Below are 20,188 nucleotides of genomic sequence, written 5' to 3' on the forward strand. Positions count from 1 at the left end.
GGGGGGGGGAGAGTCGGGCAGTGCCGTGTACACACCAGAAGAGGCGGTTAGACGAGATGGGAGGTTTGTTTTGGGGCTCCAAATCCTGTGGGCCGGTCTCCCACCTCTGTCTGTAAACTCAGCAACATCATAGGAAGTGTCATGGAAGTTCCATGTAAATGATATCAAGCGCCGGCTGAGCGGTTCTGGTCTCTGGGTTCAGTTCTGGGCGGCCCAGATAGTCCTCCATTTTGACCAGCCTCGTGTTTTCGCTGTGTTTTTTTTTTTTTTTTTTTCCTCTCATGAAGAGCAGCAGAGGGCACATTGATGTCCCTGACTCTGCTGCTGCTGCTGCTGCCCCGAGCCTCGCTTCTTTTCCAAAACAACACAGCATCTGCTGCCAGCTACTCCACATTCCAGGTTTCCATGGATGCCAAGTCAAGCCTCTGTGCTCAACGTATGGAAAATGTGATGCGCGCTGCCACAGACCCGCCAGGGTCACAGGTCGCACAATAGGAAGAGCCGTTTCTCGCCACTTTTGAAGTGTCAAAAGCAGGATGACGTCTCCTCTGTTTTTAGCCGTTAGCGAGAGGGTGACACATCAAAAAAAGAAATATTTGTCATTGGGGCCGTCGAAAGGTCTCGAGTACAGCTTTCACTGACTATAAAAGTTAATTTGATCAAATACCACAAACATAAAGGATGTGGACATGTTCAGGAAGCTGCAGCAGAGCTTTGGTTCTGGTAGAAGTTGCAGTTCCTGGTGATCACTGCAGCCCTCTGCTTTGCTAATTCTGCAAACTCGAGATGCGTGGATCAGGTTTTTCCTACCCTTTACCATTTTCCGATTTTTTTTCTCTAACACTTCAGCCACCTCTACCTTTTTGACTCATTCCTATTTTTTCTTAAAAAAAAAAACAAACAAAAAAAACCCCACAAACACATAAAAGAGATCAAATGTAGCCTTAAAGATAACTGATAAAGGGATTATAAGATTACTCACATTTATGCGTTAAAGCAGCGAAGCCCAAACTTACTTATGCACTTTTCAGATTTATGTTTAAAGTAATATTTTAATTTTACTAACATGTTTATTCTTACGGGAAGTGACATTAACATTTCGGAGCTGCCCAGTCAGACTACAGACTTGAATCTGACAGGGAATCTGTGAAGGGAGCTAAAGATTAGGGTGATTACTCTGAGGCCTTCCCACATCAAAAACTTTTACCTAATTAGCTGCTAATAAATGTTTTTGATGATTAAGAATGACATAGATTATTATTCATTTTTTTAAAATTTCGCTTTATAAATTAGAGTCTCTTTCAAATCATCTCGTCTTTTATGAGACATCAGCCTCATTTCCTCTCAACAAACCAACGTTGAATCCAAAGCTGCCTGGAGTATAACTAATTCTGGCCTAGGTTTGCTAACTTTTATCTGATTTTGATGGCTGACGGCACAAGCAGGGAGAAGCTTTGTTTTGAAATGCTGATGCGCTGAGCTATACCTTTAGCCTTATTAGCATCTAGCTTTTAGCTTTCAAGAAAATCAGCATGTTTTAAGGACTATTTTGTATAACTGTAGTGGAAGACAGAAAAGGAAAGCAGACATAAAGCAGACATTACCAGACTACCAGTGATTAAAACACTCAGAGGAATGAAGTTTGAACGGTTTGGATCCCTGCTGGTCCTACAGCTTCGGCTCGGTCCAAGGCCTGTTCCGCTTGAAACTGTTTTAAGCAAAACCACAAGGAAGTACGCAGCAAAACAATCTCTTCTGTGCCCAGACACAGCGTCTCAGTCGGGTCATCATTAGGGAAACTCAGATGAGTGAGCGAAGCTTAGCTGCTCGGTCATGGGTTGTTTTTTTTTTTTTTTTCCTGATAACGGACTGGTGGAAAGAACCAGCTGTGGCTTGACTCTTCTTCCATCCGCTGTGGAAACAAAGGCAGTTGTCGTTCACAGGTTTGCTTGGAACGTTGTACATATGCTGTATATTATATAAAATCAGCCTTGTAAGGCTAAATAAAGTGCATTAGAGGTCATGCTGCAGGTTCGTGCACTTATATCCTCAAAGTAGTGTGAGTGCTTAGTTTGGAATAAAATATAAAGATATGAAGAAACAATTTATCTGTTGTTCACCGATCAAGGCTGATCGCATGTTAATCGGCTCGTTCTGATCTCTTGACATTTGATTGGTGCGTCTCTGCTGAAACGATTCTCGGTCGTTTGAAACTGCAAACTCCCACAGGGACTTCACGCCGCCTTCAGGAGAGATTGCATGTGTAAGAATTATCTAGGGGGAAATTGCCTCAAAAAGGTCACCAGTGTTGTCCCACCGCTCACTAGGGGTGGTTTTTTTTTTTTTTTTCCTTCTTGCTTTTGCCGTGTCCCAATGCCTCCTGTGATTCTGTTGCAAGGAGATAAATTAGGAGAATTACATGCCGAGCAGGGAGCTAGCAGAGCATGGAGAGCGTAGCTCCTCATACATGGGCATGTTTGCTGGTGCATGGCCTGGCACACGAGGTGGGGGCTGCAGCCGACCCTGCTGAGGGGGGACATGAAAGACGAGCAAATCAAAAAATGTGAACATGAGACGGACATGTTTGAAGTTACCCCAACAAACCCCCGACTCATGCCTCCTCCTCAATCACAGCCGCCGCTCCTTGAGCCGCACCAGCTTCCCCTCGCCTCCTCCCTCCTCTCCGTCCCATCTGGCTGGCTCCACCATGCTGTCTTGGCCGGGGGGTTGTGCAGAGTTCAGTAGCCGTTGTTGCTAACAATACTCCCCCCACCCTCCCCACCGCCCCACACACCAACTGCTGCCTCGATGGTTAGCCCCTTCTGGCTGACCCTCAGTGGGGAGACAGGCCGGCCAGCCAGCCAGCTCCTCCCTCGTCCATAACGCTCGTCACCGCCGGCTCACCGGCTGGAACACCGAGACCCCCCACACGCCGCCTCTCAGGCACGCCCCCCCCCCCAACACTTCACTCACACAAACACCAGATGACACCATCAGTCACTTCATTGGCAACAACATTTAAACGCTTTAGAATCTTAAAGCAGAGCAAAAATAGCAGAAACAAGGCGGGAAACAGTCGGCCGGGTGTTTTTCTGCAGCTTTGTTTCCGTTCGCAGACTGGCACTTATTGACATTTCAGGTGTGTTCGCAGTCTGGCTGTTTTCACACATCATGTCAAGAGAATCAAGGTCAGATGCTGTCTGAAGCTGTGCTTCTTTTCATACGAAGCTAACAGCAGGTGACTGTCTGGGTCAGACATGTTCTCACAACTGGAAACGCCGTGTTTGGTTTAGACGGGGGTGTTGCCTGGTTTACAGGGTTCATGATGGCTCTGATTTCTCCAGCTAGTTAGCACGCTAACCTCACATAGCCTAAGCTGTTTACATGTAAACTAGATACTCGGTGTCCACCAGATATTCCAGCTTAGGTCAGTATTTACTAGACCTTAGCCAGTCTGTTGCTGAGAAGAGCGATGTGAACGCCTTACATGAGATCTGGTTGCCCTGGTTGCACTGCAGATAAACTTTAGCAGTTATACCAATGCAACCTAAGGGACAGATTGAATTGAAAAGTTCTGCAACCTTTTCAATTCCCCCGCCGCTACGACGTAAAGTTGGTCCAGAGCCGCAAAAATATGCACTTAAAAGTTTTACTTAATGAGATTAAGCTAACGTTTATTTCCATTTTCACATTTTAGAGCAAAAGGAATCTTCTAACTTTTACATGCAGAAAAAAAAACAACGTTATTTTATTGCATAAAGCAAGCTGAGTTAGCCGGTGCAGAAATATGGAAAATTAAGAAAGTTAAGTTGGCCAATTATAAATTTAATTTGAAGCAAAAAAAAAAAAAAACTTAATTACTTTACTAAGCTTTGTATTGTTGGCGCCCTTCTGGTGTAGGTTTTCTTTGAGGATATAAAAACCTTTCTTAAAGTCATGATAATTAAATATCATTAAAACGATTACTATAGCTGGATGATAAATTACCCCAGAAGTTATTGCAATAAATGATAATATTTCTTTGAGACCATTTTAAAGTAATATAATAGTAATAATGGCACAATAATCAGTCAATCAAGTTTAAACTCTAGTGAACATTTAATGATTGGAACTGGAAGACATTTTAAACATCCAAAATAAATAAAGAAAACAACAGAAACAACAAATAAAATGAAATACGAAGTCTCTGGAAACAAAATTGCCTTTCAGAAATAAGGATAGTTGAGACCAAAATACCAGAATGAAGACTTTTATCATTCAGTTTTTTTGGCAAAAAGAGAAAATCGATAAATCAAGCAAATGAAAATTATTGAATTCATCATGCGATTAATTGATTTATTGTTTATTGTGACAGGCCTAACATTACAGCATATCTTAACTATATTTTCTTCCAGCTAATTTTAAGGTTTCCATTCTGCAGTGCCATGTTGGATGGCTGCTTATCGTGTAACAGGTTTCAGGTGCATTTTTAGAAGATGTCACGCGCTCCGTTTCACACCTGATCAGGGTGCTAAAAAGCCACAGCCTGGAGGATCTTCCCAGAGTCCTGAAGAGGTCTTCTGGTGCACATTAGGAACGTACCGACTTTCCGTTATGAGTGATAAAGCGTGATTGTTTTTAGCGTTCAGGTAATTCCCCACAGGGAGGCTGTTGTTGTTTATTACCTTAGTAGCGTCATAATTTGGCGTCTTGAGCGAAGCACAAGGAAGCGTGGTAACGCCGTTGCCAGCGTATGTGTTTGGTGGGCCTGACACCCACTAGTGTGGGTTTTACATCAGAGAATTCAGAGCAAGATTGCAGTGTCATGACACCCACGCTAAGTTAATGCACTGCTCTGATATTGTGCCTCGTCGTTATTTTGCAAGATGGCAACCCTGTGTTCTGTGCAGAAAGAAAAAAGAACCCCACAGAAAACCTGCGTCCTCTCATTCTGCATCCCGATGCCGTTTAGTTCTCGTCAGCGAGGCCGAAGCCGACGGCAGGTAAAGCGTTCCTAAACGCTTGGAAAACTCACACGTTTGCCACAAGGTCAGAGAAGCATCCTGGTGGAGGCGTAACGCTCGTGGCAGCGGCTTTTGCCAAGAAAGCAGCAGGAAAAAAACTTCTTTGGTGACTCCTAGGAGCGGAGCGGTGTCATGATTTCTGGCACAGTTAAATGTGGTCTTCCATAATTTGCCGTGATCCACCCACATTCAGAGAGTCATGGAGGTCACAGAGTTTATGGACACTGCAGGGTGGTCTCCGGGCCCGGCTTACAAAGAGAGCACACCAGACAAGATGGCAGTGAGACGTAACGACGGCGAGTCAACAGGCAGCTCACACTCGCGTTTTAATTCCTCAAATACCGGCTTTATAAACCGCGCACTGGGCCGCAAGTCTTCTTTTCTTTAAGCTTTACAAGCTAATGTTGAAAGCTGCTGCTTTATGAGCGAAGATAGTTTATTGTTGGGCTTCCGTTAATAGTTTCTTAATAAATAAAACATTGTTCATCTCATACTGCAGCTGAAGCAAAAAAAGGTCTTAAAAGCGTGAATCCAGCGTTTCTTTCCAGCATTTTTTTTATGAATGAAAGTTGATTTGAACCTTGACATACTTTTTTCCCTGCAAGTCTGAACCACTTCACTGGATAAAATATTTTCCAACGTAGGCAGAGCGAAAAACTGAAAGGGCTGTTGAACTTTTTGACTTTTTTTTTAATGAATCCAGACATCCTTGCATGTGCCATTGTCGTCCTATTTACTAGCTTAAATCCAATTTAAACAGCATTTTCTCTTTGAAGTAAAAAAAATAAAAAATTATGTTGCTTGTGGTTTGAACTTTGCAGGATTTCCTTCCAACATGAAGGAAAGCGGGGTTGGGGGGGCGGGGGGGATGTGGCTGCTGGATTCTAGCGGCTATTTGTCTATCAACACAAGTACGAGTTTCAGCGAGGAATAAGCAGATTGCTCAACGTCTGTTTCAAGGCCTCGAGTCGGTGTAGCAGCCAAGCTCCTCTGCCGTCCGGTCTTCTGTTATGCAAGTTCTGTTAAGATGAGAGCGGACGTTCCTGGTGACAGGCTGCTTGAATCCCACTTTCCGTAGTGCAATCATAAAGCTTTCGTCGTTCATTAACCAGACAAGCAAACCTGGATTTGTGAGGCGTAAATTTTACCCAGTGTTGGAGAAATAACTCCAACACTGGGTAAAATTTACTTGTTTGTCAGCCGGTCAGATAGGAAAAAAAAAAAAAAAAAAAAAAACTGACAACGAGGCGCTGATCTTTCTGGCTGCTGGTGATGACTCTCTGTCATAATAAACTTGAGGTGTTTTGCATGATGTGCTAGGAGTCTTGCTTGTGTTTTGTCCTGCAAAATCTTAGCACCTCTACCCTCGCTCTGCGGTTCTGCACTACCACAAGCTGAAATAGATGAACTTCTCAAAGACCAGGCGCCTTGTTTGTCTGTGCAGAACATCCTGTTGCAGTGGGGTCTGGAGCAAGGGCAGCAGTCATTCTGTTTCTTCATATATCAATATAAACATAAATATAAATAGCTTCCGAGTTCTCCTGGTTGCATTTACGGGTTTGTCCGTGTGGCAAATAGGTGGATTAATGCTCCTGGATGTTTGTGCCCGCTTATTTTCAGCAGAGGTTGGAGCAGTTGTATGTTGTGCTCAGATTTCTATGCGTGCGTCCGTGAAGTCAGCACATCTAAAAGCTCCCTCTCGCAGCGAGACGGCATGTCGTGCAGCCTCTGCCTCTACAGCGACTACGTGCGTCACAAGAAGATAAAGGGAGAGAGAGAGAGAGAGAAAAAAGAGGGGGCGTCATACGCATTTTCTTGTCCACAGCCATCAGATGAGATGGTGAAATTTTTAGCATCAGCTCCGTCTCGCAGCGAGTCCGCCTACTTGTAGCAGGCTGGCGCTTGCCATAAGGGATTTCCTGCACGACGTCTATTGCACAGCAAATCTGAGTGACAATAAAGGCCTGTATCAAAACAGAGCGACAAAATGTGGCTGCAGGCCTGGCAAACAGGACCGGGGCGTCTGTGCTATTTTAGGCCCGGGTCTTAAATAAACACGGACTGGTTTGTGCGCTTAAAAATTGCTTTAAAAGGCCCGTTTGTTTTGGTTTTTGCTGCTCCTCTTTGTTGATGCCACTTCTGTGTCCAGCAGCAGGTCGAGCTGCACTCTGATTCACCTTTTGGTTTTGAATATCATTTACAAAAAGGGCTTGTCCACGTGGAACCACTTTGGTTAAGTGCATCACAAAAGTATTCAAAGCCCTTTATCAATTTTTTTTTAGTATTATTGAGCTTTTACGTCATAGAACAGGACAAAAAATATAAAAAATCTCAAGTGTAAACCTAAAAACATCTGCTCCCTTTCTGTCAGACACCCCTAAATGAAATCCGGTGCAACCCGTTGCCCTCAGACGTCACTAATGGTGACCTGTTTGCAATTTAATCGTCGTATAAAAACAGCCGTTGTGTGAATTCTTCAGAGATTTATATCAACAAAGATAGAGGAACACGGCAGACAGGTTCTGGATGAACTGGTGGAGAGATTCAAGGCAGAGTTAGGTTACAAAACAATATCCGAAGCTTTGAACATCCCAGGGTCGAATCCATCATCTGAAACTGGAAACTATGGCAGCACAATGTAAAAAAAAAAAACATAACAAAAACAAAACAGGAAATTGTGATGCTGTTGTTTAACAATTCCTTCATTTCTCTTTGTTTTCTATTGTTGCGATAACCCAATCGCTGTCCTTGAACTGAAACACGTTGATACTAAAGGTCTGTTTGAGGTCAGAGCATAAACGCAATGAGAAACCGTGCTAATGTATTCATGTCAAGGAGAGTTTCGATGCCTGGCAAGTGAAATATAACAGCTTACCAGGTTTTGCATCCAAGCGGTGCTTCGCAATTGTGAAATTTGATACCAAGGAATTCAATCATTTTTTTGCAACTCTGCTGTAACCTGCGAGTTGCCAAGATTTGACTGTCCAGCGAACTAACTGTCTCGGTTAGGAGAGCATTAATCAGAGATGCAGCCAAGAGGTTTTTGGTGACTCTGGAGGAGCTGCAGAGATACACAGCTCAAAGTAGCAGAGTCTGTCAATAGAACCACCAATAATTGCTGCACAAATCTGTCCGGATGAGAAACCATCATTTAAAGAAGCTATAAGGTCTGAAAGGTTCAACATGCAACATTTTATGTGCAGTGTTAAACGCTGAACACACACACACACACACACACACACACACACACACATAATCATGTCCAGTTCAAAGTCAAACAGGCATCTTAAAGGCACGAATGTAAAACTCAATAAATAAATTTCACATTTCAGTTTAAAGTGCTTCGCATGTGGAAAAACAAAAGTCAATTAACAAACAAAAGAAACAAGAAAAGAAAAGATACATCACACTGGCACAACAAAGAGAAGTAATGAAAAGTCATAATCCAGTCCAGATTTAATATATTTCACAGTTATTGTTAATGGCAGGCAAATCAAAAGTAAATGGGTCTTTAGTCTTAATTTAAAGAAGTTTTGTGTCTTGTGGAGATTTGTTTGATTATATGAAGCTGAAGAGAGAGATATTGGTTGTTTGATTAAAACATAAAAGATGAGAAATGTTGGGGTTGTGGAATCGTCTCGTTCAACATGCCAGAACAAAAACTGACCGAGAAGATTATTAGTTTGCATCGAGCTCATAGTTATTCTTGGTCTACAGACGCTGCTGATTTTCTTTCCCTTTGTGATTTAAATAATATTTATAGAAATAATCTAACCTGCGATTTAATTAAAGCTAAACAACATATGTTTAGCTGATCGGGTTATTCTTAGGAATTTATATTTAGATTTAGTTTGCGTTGCAAACCGAGATGTTTGTAAATTTAAATATGAAAAGGAGACAAAGGTGCTCAATTATGAACTTGTTTTCTGCCTCTGACGACTGAAGTGGGAAGAAAAACATTTATGCGAAGTGAATGTGGTTGAGGACGAGTTTCATTTTATATTTCCTTGCGTCGTGATTTTAGAAATAATTAGTTTTTCAAGATGCCGCAGAAAAACCCTGACCTGTTCTGCTTGTCCAAAGCGCACAAGTTAAGTTGGCTATTTAATGAAGAGACTTTTGTCTTAGCAACATTTGTTGAACAAACTTGGCAATGGAGATACAGAGTAATTTATAATTTATATTGATAAAAAATTATAATTAATAATATTTCGTAAACGTTCCATAATGTTTGGGTTGCTGGTTTAGTGGCTTTCTTGTTAGTTTTAGATGCATAAATGCATAGTGTCTTGTGAGTCTTATTGCCACCTTTCTAAAATAATAGCCACAGTCAGTCAGTGACAAAAGGGAATTTTATTTCATTTGTTTAATTTCTTATTTTTTTTATTATTTATTTATTTTTGCCAAAGTCACTTTAGGAAAAAAATGTCTGAGGCAATCATTTCAGGGCATTGACAATAAATTAGATTTATTTCTCCCACAAAGTGCCTCATCCTACAAATAACAATCATTCTGGCCAATATTCACTTTACTTGGAAGTGCATTTTTAAAAGTATCGTCAACAACGCTTCTCCTTACATTTCCAGTCCAACTTTAAAAAGTTTTCCTTTACCTAAGATAGCATAACAGGAATGCTAGTTTTTATAAATAATAAGAACAGAATGACTCACTTGTTTGCGTCAAAGTCCTGGTTTTGTTGTTTGCACAGTGGGGAACCTCTGGCCTTCCTCTGATTTGCACTGATTGTGTCTCTAACGCAGAATCCGTTCATCCAATCGGACTGACCTTAAGCTGTTCTGCAAAGTGGAAGGAGCAACGTTATCAGAGTCTAGATGTCCAGAGCTGGCAGAGACACACCCCTCCCCCCTCCCCCCCAAATGCTTGCAACGGTCACAACAGCACGACGTACGTGCAATGACTCAGAAAACTGAATACGAATTGACGCCACGCTTTTCAGATTTAACAGATAGAAGTGGCAAAGAGTTTTATTAGGAAAAACAAAAATACATATATCCACGTCACTGTGATTCTCTGTTTTGTTCTATCCCACAAAAACTAGCAGTGGAGTTTGTCTGAGAGCACGTAGCAAAGTTCAAGGCACATAAATACTTGTGTAAGTTTCTGTGCATGTAGGGAGCATGTGTAGCATTCGCCTGGGCTCCTGTCTGTCTGACGGCGAGCGCCGAGTCTGACTGTTCCTGTTTCAGAGCCCCGGGTCTCCTGTTCTCTCGCTAACCCTCGGCTCCTTCTCTTTCTGTCACCATTGCGCTCTCCCTCATCCTCACCCTGTCTCTCCCTCGGCGCTCGCTTTCTCTCTCTCTTTCTCTCTCTCTCTCTCTCTCTCGCTCTCTCTCTCCTCTCTCCTCTGCAATAACAGTGCTGACCTAGTTTCTGCCTGTTCAGGGCTGCCTGTGGAATTTTACAGCGGCCTGCCTTCCTGGCAGCTTGGCTGCTTCAAAATGAAGGCAGAAAAGCATGACTGTGGATTTTTATTCCAGTCGCATCATTATGGGCCTTATATTCTCTGTTTTCTCCCCCGATCTGCTCACCCAGAAGTATGCACCCTTTTCCAAACAACAATCGCAGACTGACATGTCTTCTGTGTGTGTCTGCAGCTTCATTTTTTGCGGGGAATGGCAGTTAAAACTGTTTCCACCAGCACAGCGTTTGGATGAGAAAGGAGATCATAGCAGACTAGTGTAGATTTAGAAAATACTAGCTGTCCCCACCTTGGCAAATCAATGCTTAGAATCATGCCTAGCACAATTAAGCAACTGCTAACAAGAAATGTGTTTGAACAAACAGGGAGCGGAGCTATTTTTATGAACGTTAATGTCCCAGATCTAAGTTGGCGTACTATTCTGGGGGAATCTTGATTAAATCTAACCGTCTTCCAATTAGGCACAGGGAATGTTGTGTCACAGCCCGAGAAAGATGGATCTCTGGAATGCGTTTCTGAAAGCTTGGCTTTGGCACGCTGAAATCTAAACCAGCGCCGCCGCACATTCATTCCTTCCCCCTACCCCTCTGCCTCTTTTCACTCACCAATCCCGGCTGAGCAGTTGGAGTTCAGTATTCATGGACCATTTTGTTTGCCTTCCAAAAAAAAAAAAAAAAAAAAAGGCTTCACCGGGGGGGGGACTGCTTGTGTAAAAGACTCGATTTTGTATGGCTTTTTTTTTTTTTTTTTTTTTTACGTAGCCTTAAAAAGTCTGGGGAAAAAAAAAAAAAAAAGTATGCAATTTGATTCGATTTTTTCCAAGTCCGGACAAATATAATTGAAGATATATGTATAATAATGGGTGAGGCGAGCAGGCAGTATGAAAACATTTTTCCCAGATTTTAAATCCTCCCTCCTCTCTTTTCCACACAGAGGGTGTTTTGAGCACCCTCTGTGACCTTTAGCATCTCGGTCACTTTAATTTGTGGCAGGTGGGGGAAAAACTGCTTCCAGCAGGTTGACTATTACATTAGCATACAAAACAACTACTGCATTTCAAACAGTCCTGTGAGATACTAATATTGTGAGCACTGATAAAACACTGATGAAAGTTTAACTTTCTTTTTTACAAAATTGCATCTAGATTTAGTGTGGATAATACTGCAGAACATTCTTTTTATATATAAATTACGATAGTCTAGACGCGATCAGCAATATGAAATTGACCCTTTTTTCTTTTTTTTTTTTTGCCTAATTTGTTGTTTTATGAATTGGGAAATTTTGATGTGAATGTTGTAAATTTTGTAGTAGAAAATGAGCTATCTTCATTGTTATGCTTCTTGCTGATGCAAAATTTGGTTTATTTATTTTAATATTAGTTTTTCTTTGGGATTTTTTTTTTCAGATTTCGGGGACTGGTCATGGTGTCCAGTGCGAAGGTATGGGACCCCCCCCATGCGGGTCTTACTCAGCCACATCTGAGAGAACAACGTCTGGCTCCAGGCCTCGCTCCCCTCTGCAACTCCTCATACGCCGCTGCGAAGGACACTGCCCTCCACCAAAGTCGGCAGCTGTCACCTTTGTCTTCCCCACCTCCACCGTTGGTGACCCTCGGCACCCGTCACCCAGCTCAACATTCACCTGTCAGTTTGTACAGTGGGAGCAAGACCGAACCACTAATTAAACCTGCCCACAGTCTTGGTGTGGTCTCTCAGTCTGTGGAAGAGGAGGAAGAGGAAGCCGAGCAGCTGAACATGAAGGGGAAACGACTCGGATATCGCGTAGAGGCCACACTGGACGACAAGCTGGAGGACATGGGTGAGGGACCTAAAAATGCAAAAATCACCCTCAGCTTCCCGCTTAGCGCCGCGCCACTCCCAACGTCGCTGACGTCACCGGACCACTGTCACAGCTCTTCCTCATCCTCACCTTCCCCCCACCGGCGGCGCCTGTCCTCCAAGAGCTCAGACAAGGGGTCGCTGTGGAAGCTGGACGCCACCACGGATGTAAAGCACAGACCCTTTAAGCCCCCAAGACACGACAGCTCTCCGTCCTCCTCGCCTTCCTCCTCCTCCTCGCCCATGGCCTCGTTCATCAGGAAGGACCTGAAATCCCCGCCACCTCTTAAGTGCTCCAAACTCAGTTCAGACTCTCAGATTCACAGGTCACCCCCAAGAGCTTCCAGTGGATCTTTAGGAGGCTGTTTCAGTGGAGACGGGTGGGATGAAAGGCACAGAGTGGCCAACGGAACGGCCTCGCCCTCTCAGACGGCCCAGATCCTTTTCAGTCTGGGCACGTCGGCCTATCAGAGAGGCGTGGATGCAGAGAGGAGAGAGAAACTGACAGGGAGGCCAGTCGGAAAAACAGGGAGTCCCCACAGACCAAGTCTTCATCCGCCAACCATCCACCTCCCTCCTCCCTTGCCTCCGCTGCCTCCCCCACCTTCCGAAGGTCTTACCGCACCCCCCCACCCGTCCTCCTACCCCCCTCCCGACAGCATGAAGCCGGAGTTGATTTGTGGCGTGTGCCACCGGCTGTTCAGCTCAGCCTCCTCCCTCACGGTCCACATGCGGCTGCATCGTGGCAGCCGCGCCCTGAGCTGCCGCTACTGTGGCAAAGTCTTCATCCACAGCAAGAGACTGCAATCCCACGAGGGCTCCTGCAGGGTGCCAGGCCTGCGCCCTCCGTCCCTGACTGTGCAGCCAAAGGAGGAGCCGCTGGAGGATGGTGAGGTGAGAGTGGAAGGGGGAGTGATTGTGGGACAGACGGACATCAGCAAAGGACGGCCCGGGAAGAAAGTGCGGAGCCTCCTGGCGCGTATCCAGGCTGGTGACGCAGCAGCCACGGAGCTGCTGGCAGGTGATGAGAACCATTTTGTGAAGGTGGTGGACGGCAACGTCATCTACTTCTGTTCAGTGTGCGAACGTTCCTACATGACCCTGTCCAGCCTGAAGCGTCATTCCAACGTTCACTCGTGGCGGCGTAAATACCCCTGCCACTACTGCGACAAGGTCTTCGCCCTGGCTGAGTACCGCACGAAGCACGAGGTGTGGCACACGGGAGAGCGCCGCTACCAGTGCATCTTCTGCTGGGACGCCTTCGCCACCTACTACAACCTCAAGACACACCAGAAGACGATTCACGGGATTAATCCGAGCCTGATCTCCAGTGAAAAGACGGCTAACGGGGGTTATAAACAGAAAGCAAACGCCCTCAAGCTCTACCGCCTTCTCCCCATGCGCTCCCAGAAGAGACCCTACAAGACCTATAGTGACAGCTTACATAATGGCCTTCTACTTCCACCAGCTGATGCCCCCTCCCTCTCCATGACTGGCCTTGGCTGCGCTTTGGGCCCCGGGGACCTGCAGAGCATCATTGCAAGAGCCCCCCCTCAGAGTCTAAAGCCCGACCCAGATGCTTTCCCTGATGGCTTCCCGATCTCTCTTGCTGCTGAGCACAGAGACCTCTCTGAGCTTGCGCTTGAGCCCCAAATTAGGACAGACGAAAGCGAGGCCCTGGAGTTAGAGCAGCAGAGAGGCAGTTTCAAAATATCCAGTAGCAGTAAACTCAAAACCTTTAAAGCAGGTCGAGGCACAGAAGCAGGGATGCCCTCTGTTATAACATATGGACACACGAAACCCTCTGTTATAGTTCACGGAGCAGCTGTGTCATCCTCAGTCATTGTTCACAGCAATCAGGTTACTTCTGGAAGCGAGAAAAGTCCAGTAACGAGCCCGTCCCCCGAAACAGGTAGCAGTCAGATTTTAACAAAAAGCAGTCCTAAAGCCATCAAAAAGCAAAGGGATAGCACAGATAATCACAGAAAGAGGTCCAGAGACAGTTCAGACACAACAGACGAGTGCTCGAAAGGCAGACACGACACTGAGATAGGCAGAGCATTTCACAAACCCCGCAAGTCCCACAATAAGAGTGCAAACGCGGCCCCAAAGGAGGCGTCAGCATCTGGAGGCTCACAGGCCAAAGAATCAGGGCCACTGTGTCAGATAACTGTGCGCATCGGCGAGGAGGCCATAGTGAAGCGCAGCATCTCAGAGACGGACCTTAAAAGAGACAAGAGCATTTCTCCTCCGAAAATCAAACGCAGTGAAACATCATCCTTTAAGGAGCCACGGCAAACCCACTCACACCACCACCACCACAAACACCGCCCGCTAAGCAGAGCCAGCCTGGAAGAAGATGGGGACAAGGAAGCGGGAGAAGACGAGGAGGAGGTGGAGGAGCAAGAAAGCCGGAACAAAAGGTCCAAGTCCCCCGATCAGGTGAGGGAGTACTTCTTTCGTAAGGGGGTGCGGGAGCAGGACAGTGACAATGACATGGAGGATAATTTATGGCGACCTTACTACTCCTACAAGCCTAAGAAAAAGGCCCAGGCACATCTACAGAGAGTGAAGAACTGGCAACGGAAACTCAAGTACAAGCGCTCCATCCGACTCAAGAGGAGGGCAGAGAGGCTGAAGAGGCTTCTGAATAAACAAACGGAGAAATCACAAGATGAGGAGGAGGACAGGACAACTGAGGAGGCTGAGAAACTGTCTAAACCTGACAAGGACGTTAAAGAGGAAAGAAAGAAGGATAATCTCTCTTCCCCTTTAAAGGAGAAAAAGCAGGATGTAGAGGAACAGGTTAAAGAGCCCTGTCATGAGGTTTCCACCCCCCCTGTGTGCTCTCCAAAGCCCCCTCTGTCTACCTCAGTGGCTCCCACAGGAATAAAGAGGAGGCCTTGGACTAATGGGAATGCAGCAGAGTGTGGCACATGTGGCCGCTGGTTCTCAAGCCCCAGGAAGCGAGACAAACACGAGCTCAGCCATCTGCTGGAGTTTGTATGCCTCTTCTGTCGTGCCACTTTCCCCTCAAGGGAAAAGTTGGAAGACCACCAGAAAACCCAGCATCCTAAACCCACTGAGGCATCCTCTGTGACCACTAAATGTGGTGAGCAAGCGGCAGGCGTCGGGATCAAATCCATGCCTGAAATCTCAAAGTTCGACGACGATAAAGGGGGACCGCTTGGACTAGGAGGCAGCAATTCCAGTCCCAGTCGTCTAAGCAGAAGAGCCCTATCGAGACACACCTGTCCGCAGTGCCACAAGGTGTGCAAGACGTCGTCGGCGCTAACTCGCCATATCCGACGTCACGACTTAAGTAGTTCTCCAGAAAGAGACAAAGAAGATAACAACTCAGAGGCGACACCCCCCAAAAGAGTTGCTGAACCTCTTTGCACAGATCCAGAGACTGATAAAGGACAGACTCCCAGTGCTCTTTCTGTTTCAGTTATCAGCTATTCACCTCCAGAGCTACCAAGCGGCGGTGACTGTTTGGCATCACAGCGGCACGACGACCATCCAAGTGACATTACAAGCAAACGCCTGAAATCAAACTCGAGTGAAGGACCTGAACCGACACAGCTTGCACTTCCTGCTCCAGAGAAAGAGCCTGTACCACAAACCGCAGACCCTCCATCGGGAAGTCCCGTTAACCTCACGCCCGTCAAACCTGAGGTCCCGCCTGCCGCACCCTCGTCACTCCAGAGTGTGCTCGTCATGAACGGGCCTGACTGTCTCGACTACCGCATGCCAATTAAGAAAAGCCTGGACAGTCAGATCCACAGAAAAGCCAGCCCTTTGCATTTTGTGACTTCCAACAACACCTCTCCGAATGTGCCCATGACATCACAGACCAGAATAACCACTGCTGCTCCTCCTGTTTCCATGACAACAGCTCCCAACTCTGAAGGGGGATTCGCAAGACGGGATGGGGTCATTATCGACAGAGAGCGGCAGAGTGGAACCAGTACAATTCTACACACAGGCTACAAAGAACCGCCTCTGCTCCAAGATCGCAGAGTCCAGTCCCTGTCCCGGAGTCCCTCTCCCGACGAAGCACAAGACCTGACCATGTCCTCTATTTTAGCTCGGGAGAGGGAGATCGAAAGGCAAAGGGAGGCAGAGCTAGAGCTGGAGAGACAGAGGGAACGGAGGAGGAACATGGAGATCGAGAAAGAGAAAATCTGTAGGATTGCTCATTCTCCACAGGAGCAAAACGCTCTCATTGTCCCTAAAGAAGAGCCTTTGAGCCCTGTAGCATCGCCCCAACATATGTCTACCCAAACCACTATAAATGGACCCTGTTTGCGCAGGCACACTCCTAAGTCCCCCTGCCGGCCCCCTTCAACTACTGGACTGAAGGCTCAGGCGAGCCGGCAGGTTCATTCAAGTTCACAAGGACTTGACAGGCTGACGCTGCCCACCGGAGCAGCTGGTGCCGCTGAGCGCCCCTCTGCACACGCTCTGCTTCTTCCCAGAGCCTCCCAGCCGCCTGAGCCGGACCATCAGGACACTTTCTCTTCCAGAGATTCACAGCAGGGGGACACGACCCCAGCTGACTACCCGACCCAGGATTATCCCCTTCCCCTCATTGTGCCAGACAGCTACAGATCTGTTAAGAAGCAGGAGGAGAACCTGCTCATGTCCACTTATCCTCCTGGAGCACTGCCCTTTGGCCCGCTGGGGAAGGTCATCGTACCCGACGGGGGCGACCTCGGCAAGCTGCCGTTCTACCCGGACCCTTACCAGCTGCTCTACGGCCCGCAGCTATTAGCCTACCCCTACAACTTGGCTGCGCTTCCCGTGGCTCTGAACATGATGGCGCCAGGAGGGGACAAGGTGGAGCCTCTGCCGTTCCTCCCCACCATCTTCAACTACGCAGCCACTGCTGGACCTTACATGGGCGCAGCACCTCACCCGCTCGTGGCGAACCCTGGCCTCTACAGCAGCGGCGGCAGTGGCAAAAAGCAGCGAGATGGCAGCGGCAGCAAACAGTAGGACACAACTGCACTGTAAGGAGCGTAACTCAAACAGGACAACCTTGTCTGCTCTGGCCGGGAGGGGAAGGGGCACCGTGCTGACTGGCTCACTTTATTCTGCAGAGATCAGAGCTAGGCATTACAGAAGTCTGCGCGAAGGGGCGGGGACGGAGTAAAGAAACAGGGTGGAGAGGCCGACGTTAAAGTGACGTATCGCTTCTCCACCTTTTTGGTTTTTTTGTGGGTTTTTTTACTCCTGCTCCTCTCCCTCTCCTGTTCTCTTGTAGTGTGTTGTTGTTCTGGAGCTTGATTCATTTTCCTCTCTGACTCGTTATTATATGTATAATATAAAAATACAAACTGCGAACAGGGTGTTTGTTGCTTGGAGAATTAGTCCAGTCTACTTCCCTTTACACTTGCCACACGACGAGGATCTTCAGGGAAGGCGTTGTATGGGTCCGGATAGGGCGTGAAGCGACACAGTCGGAGTGTATTTTTGTACGAGGGCGTGAGAACGCAGGGTTCTCCTGCTGTCATACTGTCCGTGAAAGCTGTATTCAAGCACGTACATGCATATATACGTAGGGCAGTTTGTGCATGCGGTGTTTGGCTGAAGCAGGTATGAGTGTGCGTGTATTTCCGAGTACTTGTGGATGAGTGAATCTAGACCATTCCATGTGAGATTCTCGCAGCATTCCCACTCTTGTTGGAATAGCTCCTGTAGGTCAGTGTGTAGAAGTGCTTCTGGAGGCGACTCCTCATATCCAAATCGTTAGGAAGTCAAGATTATGGCTGGATGGGAGTGGATGACAGTGTCAGATCGTCTGAGCTTCCTGAAGAGATAGTTTGGGATTTTTTTTTTTTCAAACGGGGCTCTGTTAAAGTCTTATGAGCACTTAATATCTTATCGACGTTAGATATCTCTCGAGGTATCTGCATCTTGTTAAAATGAAGATTATCTGAACCCAGAAGCTGGAGATAACACAGTAATTTGTAGAGCGGCCAAGGCGGAGGAGATTTTTCTGTCTTATAAGAACTTTGGTTTAAATAATGACAGCATTATGCATTATGCAAACTCTTTTTTTTTTTATTAATCTTTATCTTTGTGACTCTTTAAACCTTTCAGGGATCTCATTTTTCCAGGTCTAACTACTTGATTATTACTCTGAATTATCAAGTAGGGATTATTGATCTATTGATCTAGTTTAATGTCGCTCTCTTTGCTATTTTTGCATATCAGAAAAGTGAACAGCTTTTGTCAAAATGTTCCCATTTTTATTGAGTCAATTTCTAAATAAAAGCAAATTGTACTCAGCTTAAATCAAAAGTAGATAAAAGTAAATAAAACAAAAGTAGGCGCTATTAACTGGAATGTTATTTATTAACAATAAGAACTAAAACAAAATGCGTTAACTTTTATTAGGCCCTTCATTAACGGGGAGTTGAGGTAAATTTGGTTTGGCTAAGCGCTTCATGAGCTTCAGTGACGTTTTAAAAGTAATTTTTATGCTTTCGACAATCATCTGCTTCTTACTTAAAAAGTGTAACATTTCAGTGCTTCTTACTGATTCTGTTTTTTTTTTTTTTAGCTCTCTGTATCGTAACCGTTCACTTTAACCGGAGCAGAAAAAGTGTCTTAAAAGTATCATCCTTCTCCGTTTTTCACTTTTGTCCTTTTCGCTCAGTTCATTCCCAATATTTACACACCAACAAAAACCAGACGCAGCAATTACCAGTACCAGTCATGCGCACGAATTAAGCTGTTTTTACATGACGGGCCTGAAGGCGAGCGAAGCTGCCACTGATGCCTGTAAAAGGGCTCCACTCAAGGGTGAACAAATCACTCTCTTTAAGGGGAAAATGCTGTACATTTCATGCTTTTGTCACTTCTTGCATTGTTTTATTATTCACAGCTTCTGGTAGGATACGTGCAAAATGGAGATTGTGCTACAAAATAGAAAAGTAGGGCAGCGTAGACATCTGTAATTTGGCACTTTCCGAAATTGCAAACAATTTACTTTGACTGGAAACGCTTTAGTTCTTGGAACATGTTTCACACAGAAAGAGAATCGGTGATGAACTTTCTCCTACCTACACTTCCTGTGTAAATAATCATCGTCTTCTCTGTTGCCAATCGCCAAATGCAGATGTGACGATCATTTACAGATTAATAGTCCTCACAAAAACCGCGATCGCGTTTCTGAGACTGTAGATCTAGCCATTGGGCCTTTGGGACAAACTAATCTGGATTAATACTAGATGACAACAGTGAGAGAGTTATCTGCTCCATAAGATAAAAAAGTGCTCATATCGTTTTAGGAGAACCTCGTTAAAAAAAAAGTCCTGATCAGTCCTTTTAGGTGTCAATAAACCTGATGACTTTCTGACAAGTTGGCACTGTAGGATCTGTATAGCATTTACAATAGTTTATATTTTATGTGCACAAAATAGACAAGTAGTGGTCACTTAAAGGAGACATATGTAGCTGCTTTGGAAATGTAGCTGGCCACTGGGTAAAAAAAAAAAAAAGAAGAATTAAAGGCTGGTAGACCATTGCACTTCCATTTTTCATCTCATTTCTTTGAAATAGGTATTAAAAAGGAAAAGAATAAAGACCAGTCCGCCTTTGTATTGTGTAGTTTTTTTTGTTGTTTTTTTCCCTCTTACTTGAGAGAGGAAAAGGCCCAATCTTCACAACCAGGAAGGATTTAGGGTATTGTCTTATTTCTTTATAGGAAGACGATTATATATGGGAACAAAACTGTTGGGCTCTGAATCAGAAGGATCCAACGAGAAATGATGCTGGGGAATAAAAGAAAAAAAAAAAAACACAAACCCTTAATACCGAGGGGTAGATTGGGAAAAGGTCTGATCTGTGTCCTGTGTCATTTACTAAGAGGTAGGAAAAGGCTGAGCTTAGCAGCC

The 20,188-nt window shown here is 45.4% G+C and overlaps 1 protein-coding gene and 1 long non-coding RNA gene across 3 annotated transcripts in view; one reads left to right on the forward strand and one right to left on the reverse strand.

Annotated features, from left to right (window-relative positions):
* LOC106945783 (uncharacterized) overlaps positions 1-11,214 on the reverse strand; it is a 25,214-nt gene extending 14,000 nt beyond the window's left edge. Inside the window, exon 1 of the long non-coding RNA XR_001424636.1 lies at positions 9,674-11,214. This is a non-coding gene — a long non-coding RNA (uncharacterized LOC106945783). The remainder of the gene's footprint in view (positions 1-9,673) is intronic.
* zbtb4 (zinc finger and BTB domain containing 4) overlaps positions 1-18,804 on the forward strand; it is a 22,790-nt gene extending 3,986 nt beyond the window's left edge. For both annotated transcript variants that reach the window (XM_015029703.1, XM_015029702.1), the window contains exon 2: positions 11,849-18,804. In XM_015029703.1, the coding sequence (XP_014885189.1) occupies positions 11,865-17,282 (5,418 nt within the window). In that variant the 5' untranslated portion in view covers positions 11,849-11,864 and the 3' untranslated portion in view covers positions 17,283-18,804. The remainder of the gene's footprint in view (positions 1-11,848) is intronic.
* Positions 18,805-20,188: the final 1,384 nt, after the last annotated feature.

Source organism: Poecilia latipinna, unplaced genomic scaffold (genome assembly GCF_001443285.1).
Source record: "Poecilia latipinna isolate Pla-1442-1.1 unplaced genomic scaffold, P_latipinna-1.0 Scaffold160, whole genome shotgun sequence".
Classification (NCBI taxonomy): domain Eukaryota; kingdom Metazoa; phylum Chordata; class Actinopteri; order Cyprinodontiformes; family Poeciliidae; genus Poecilia; species Poecilia latipinna.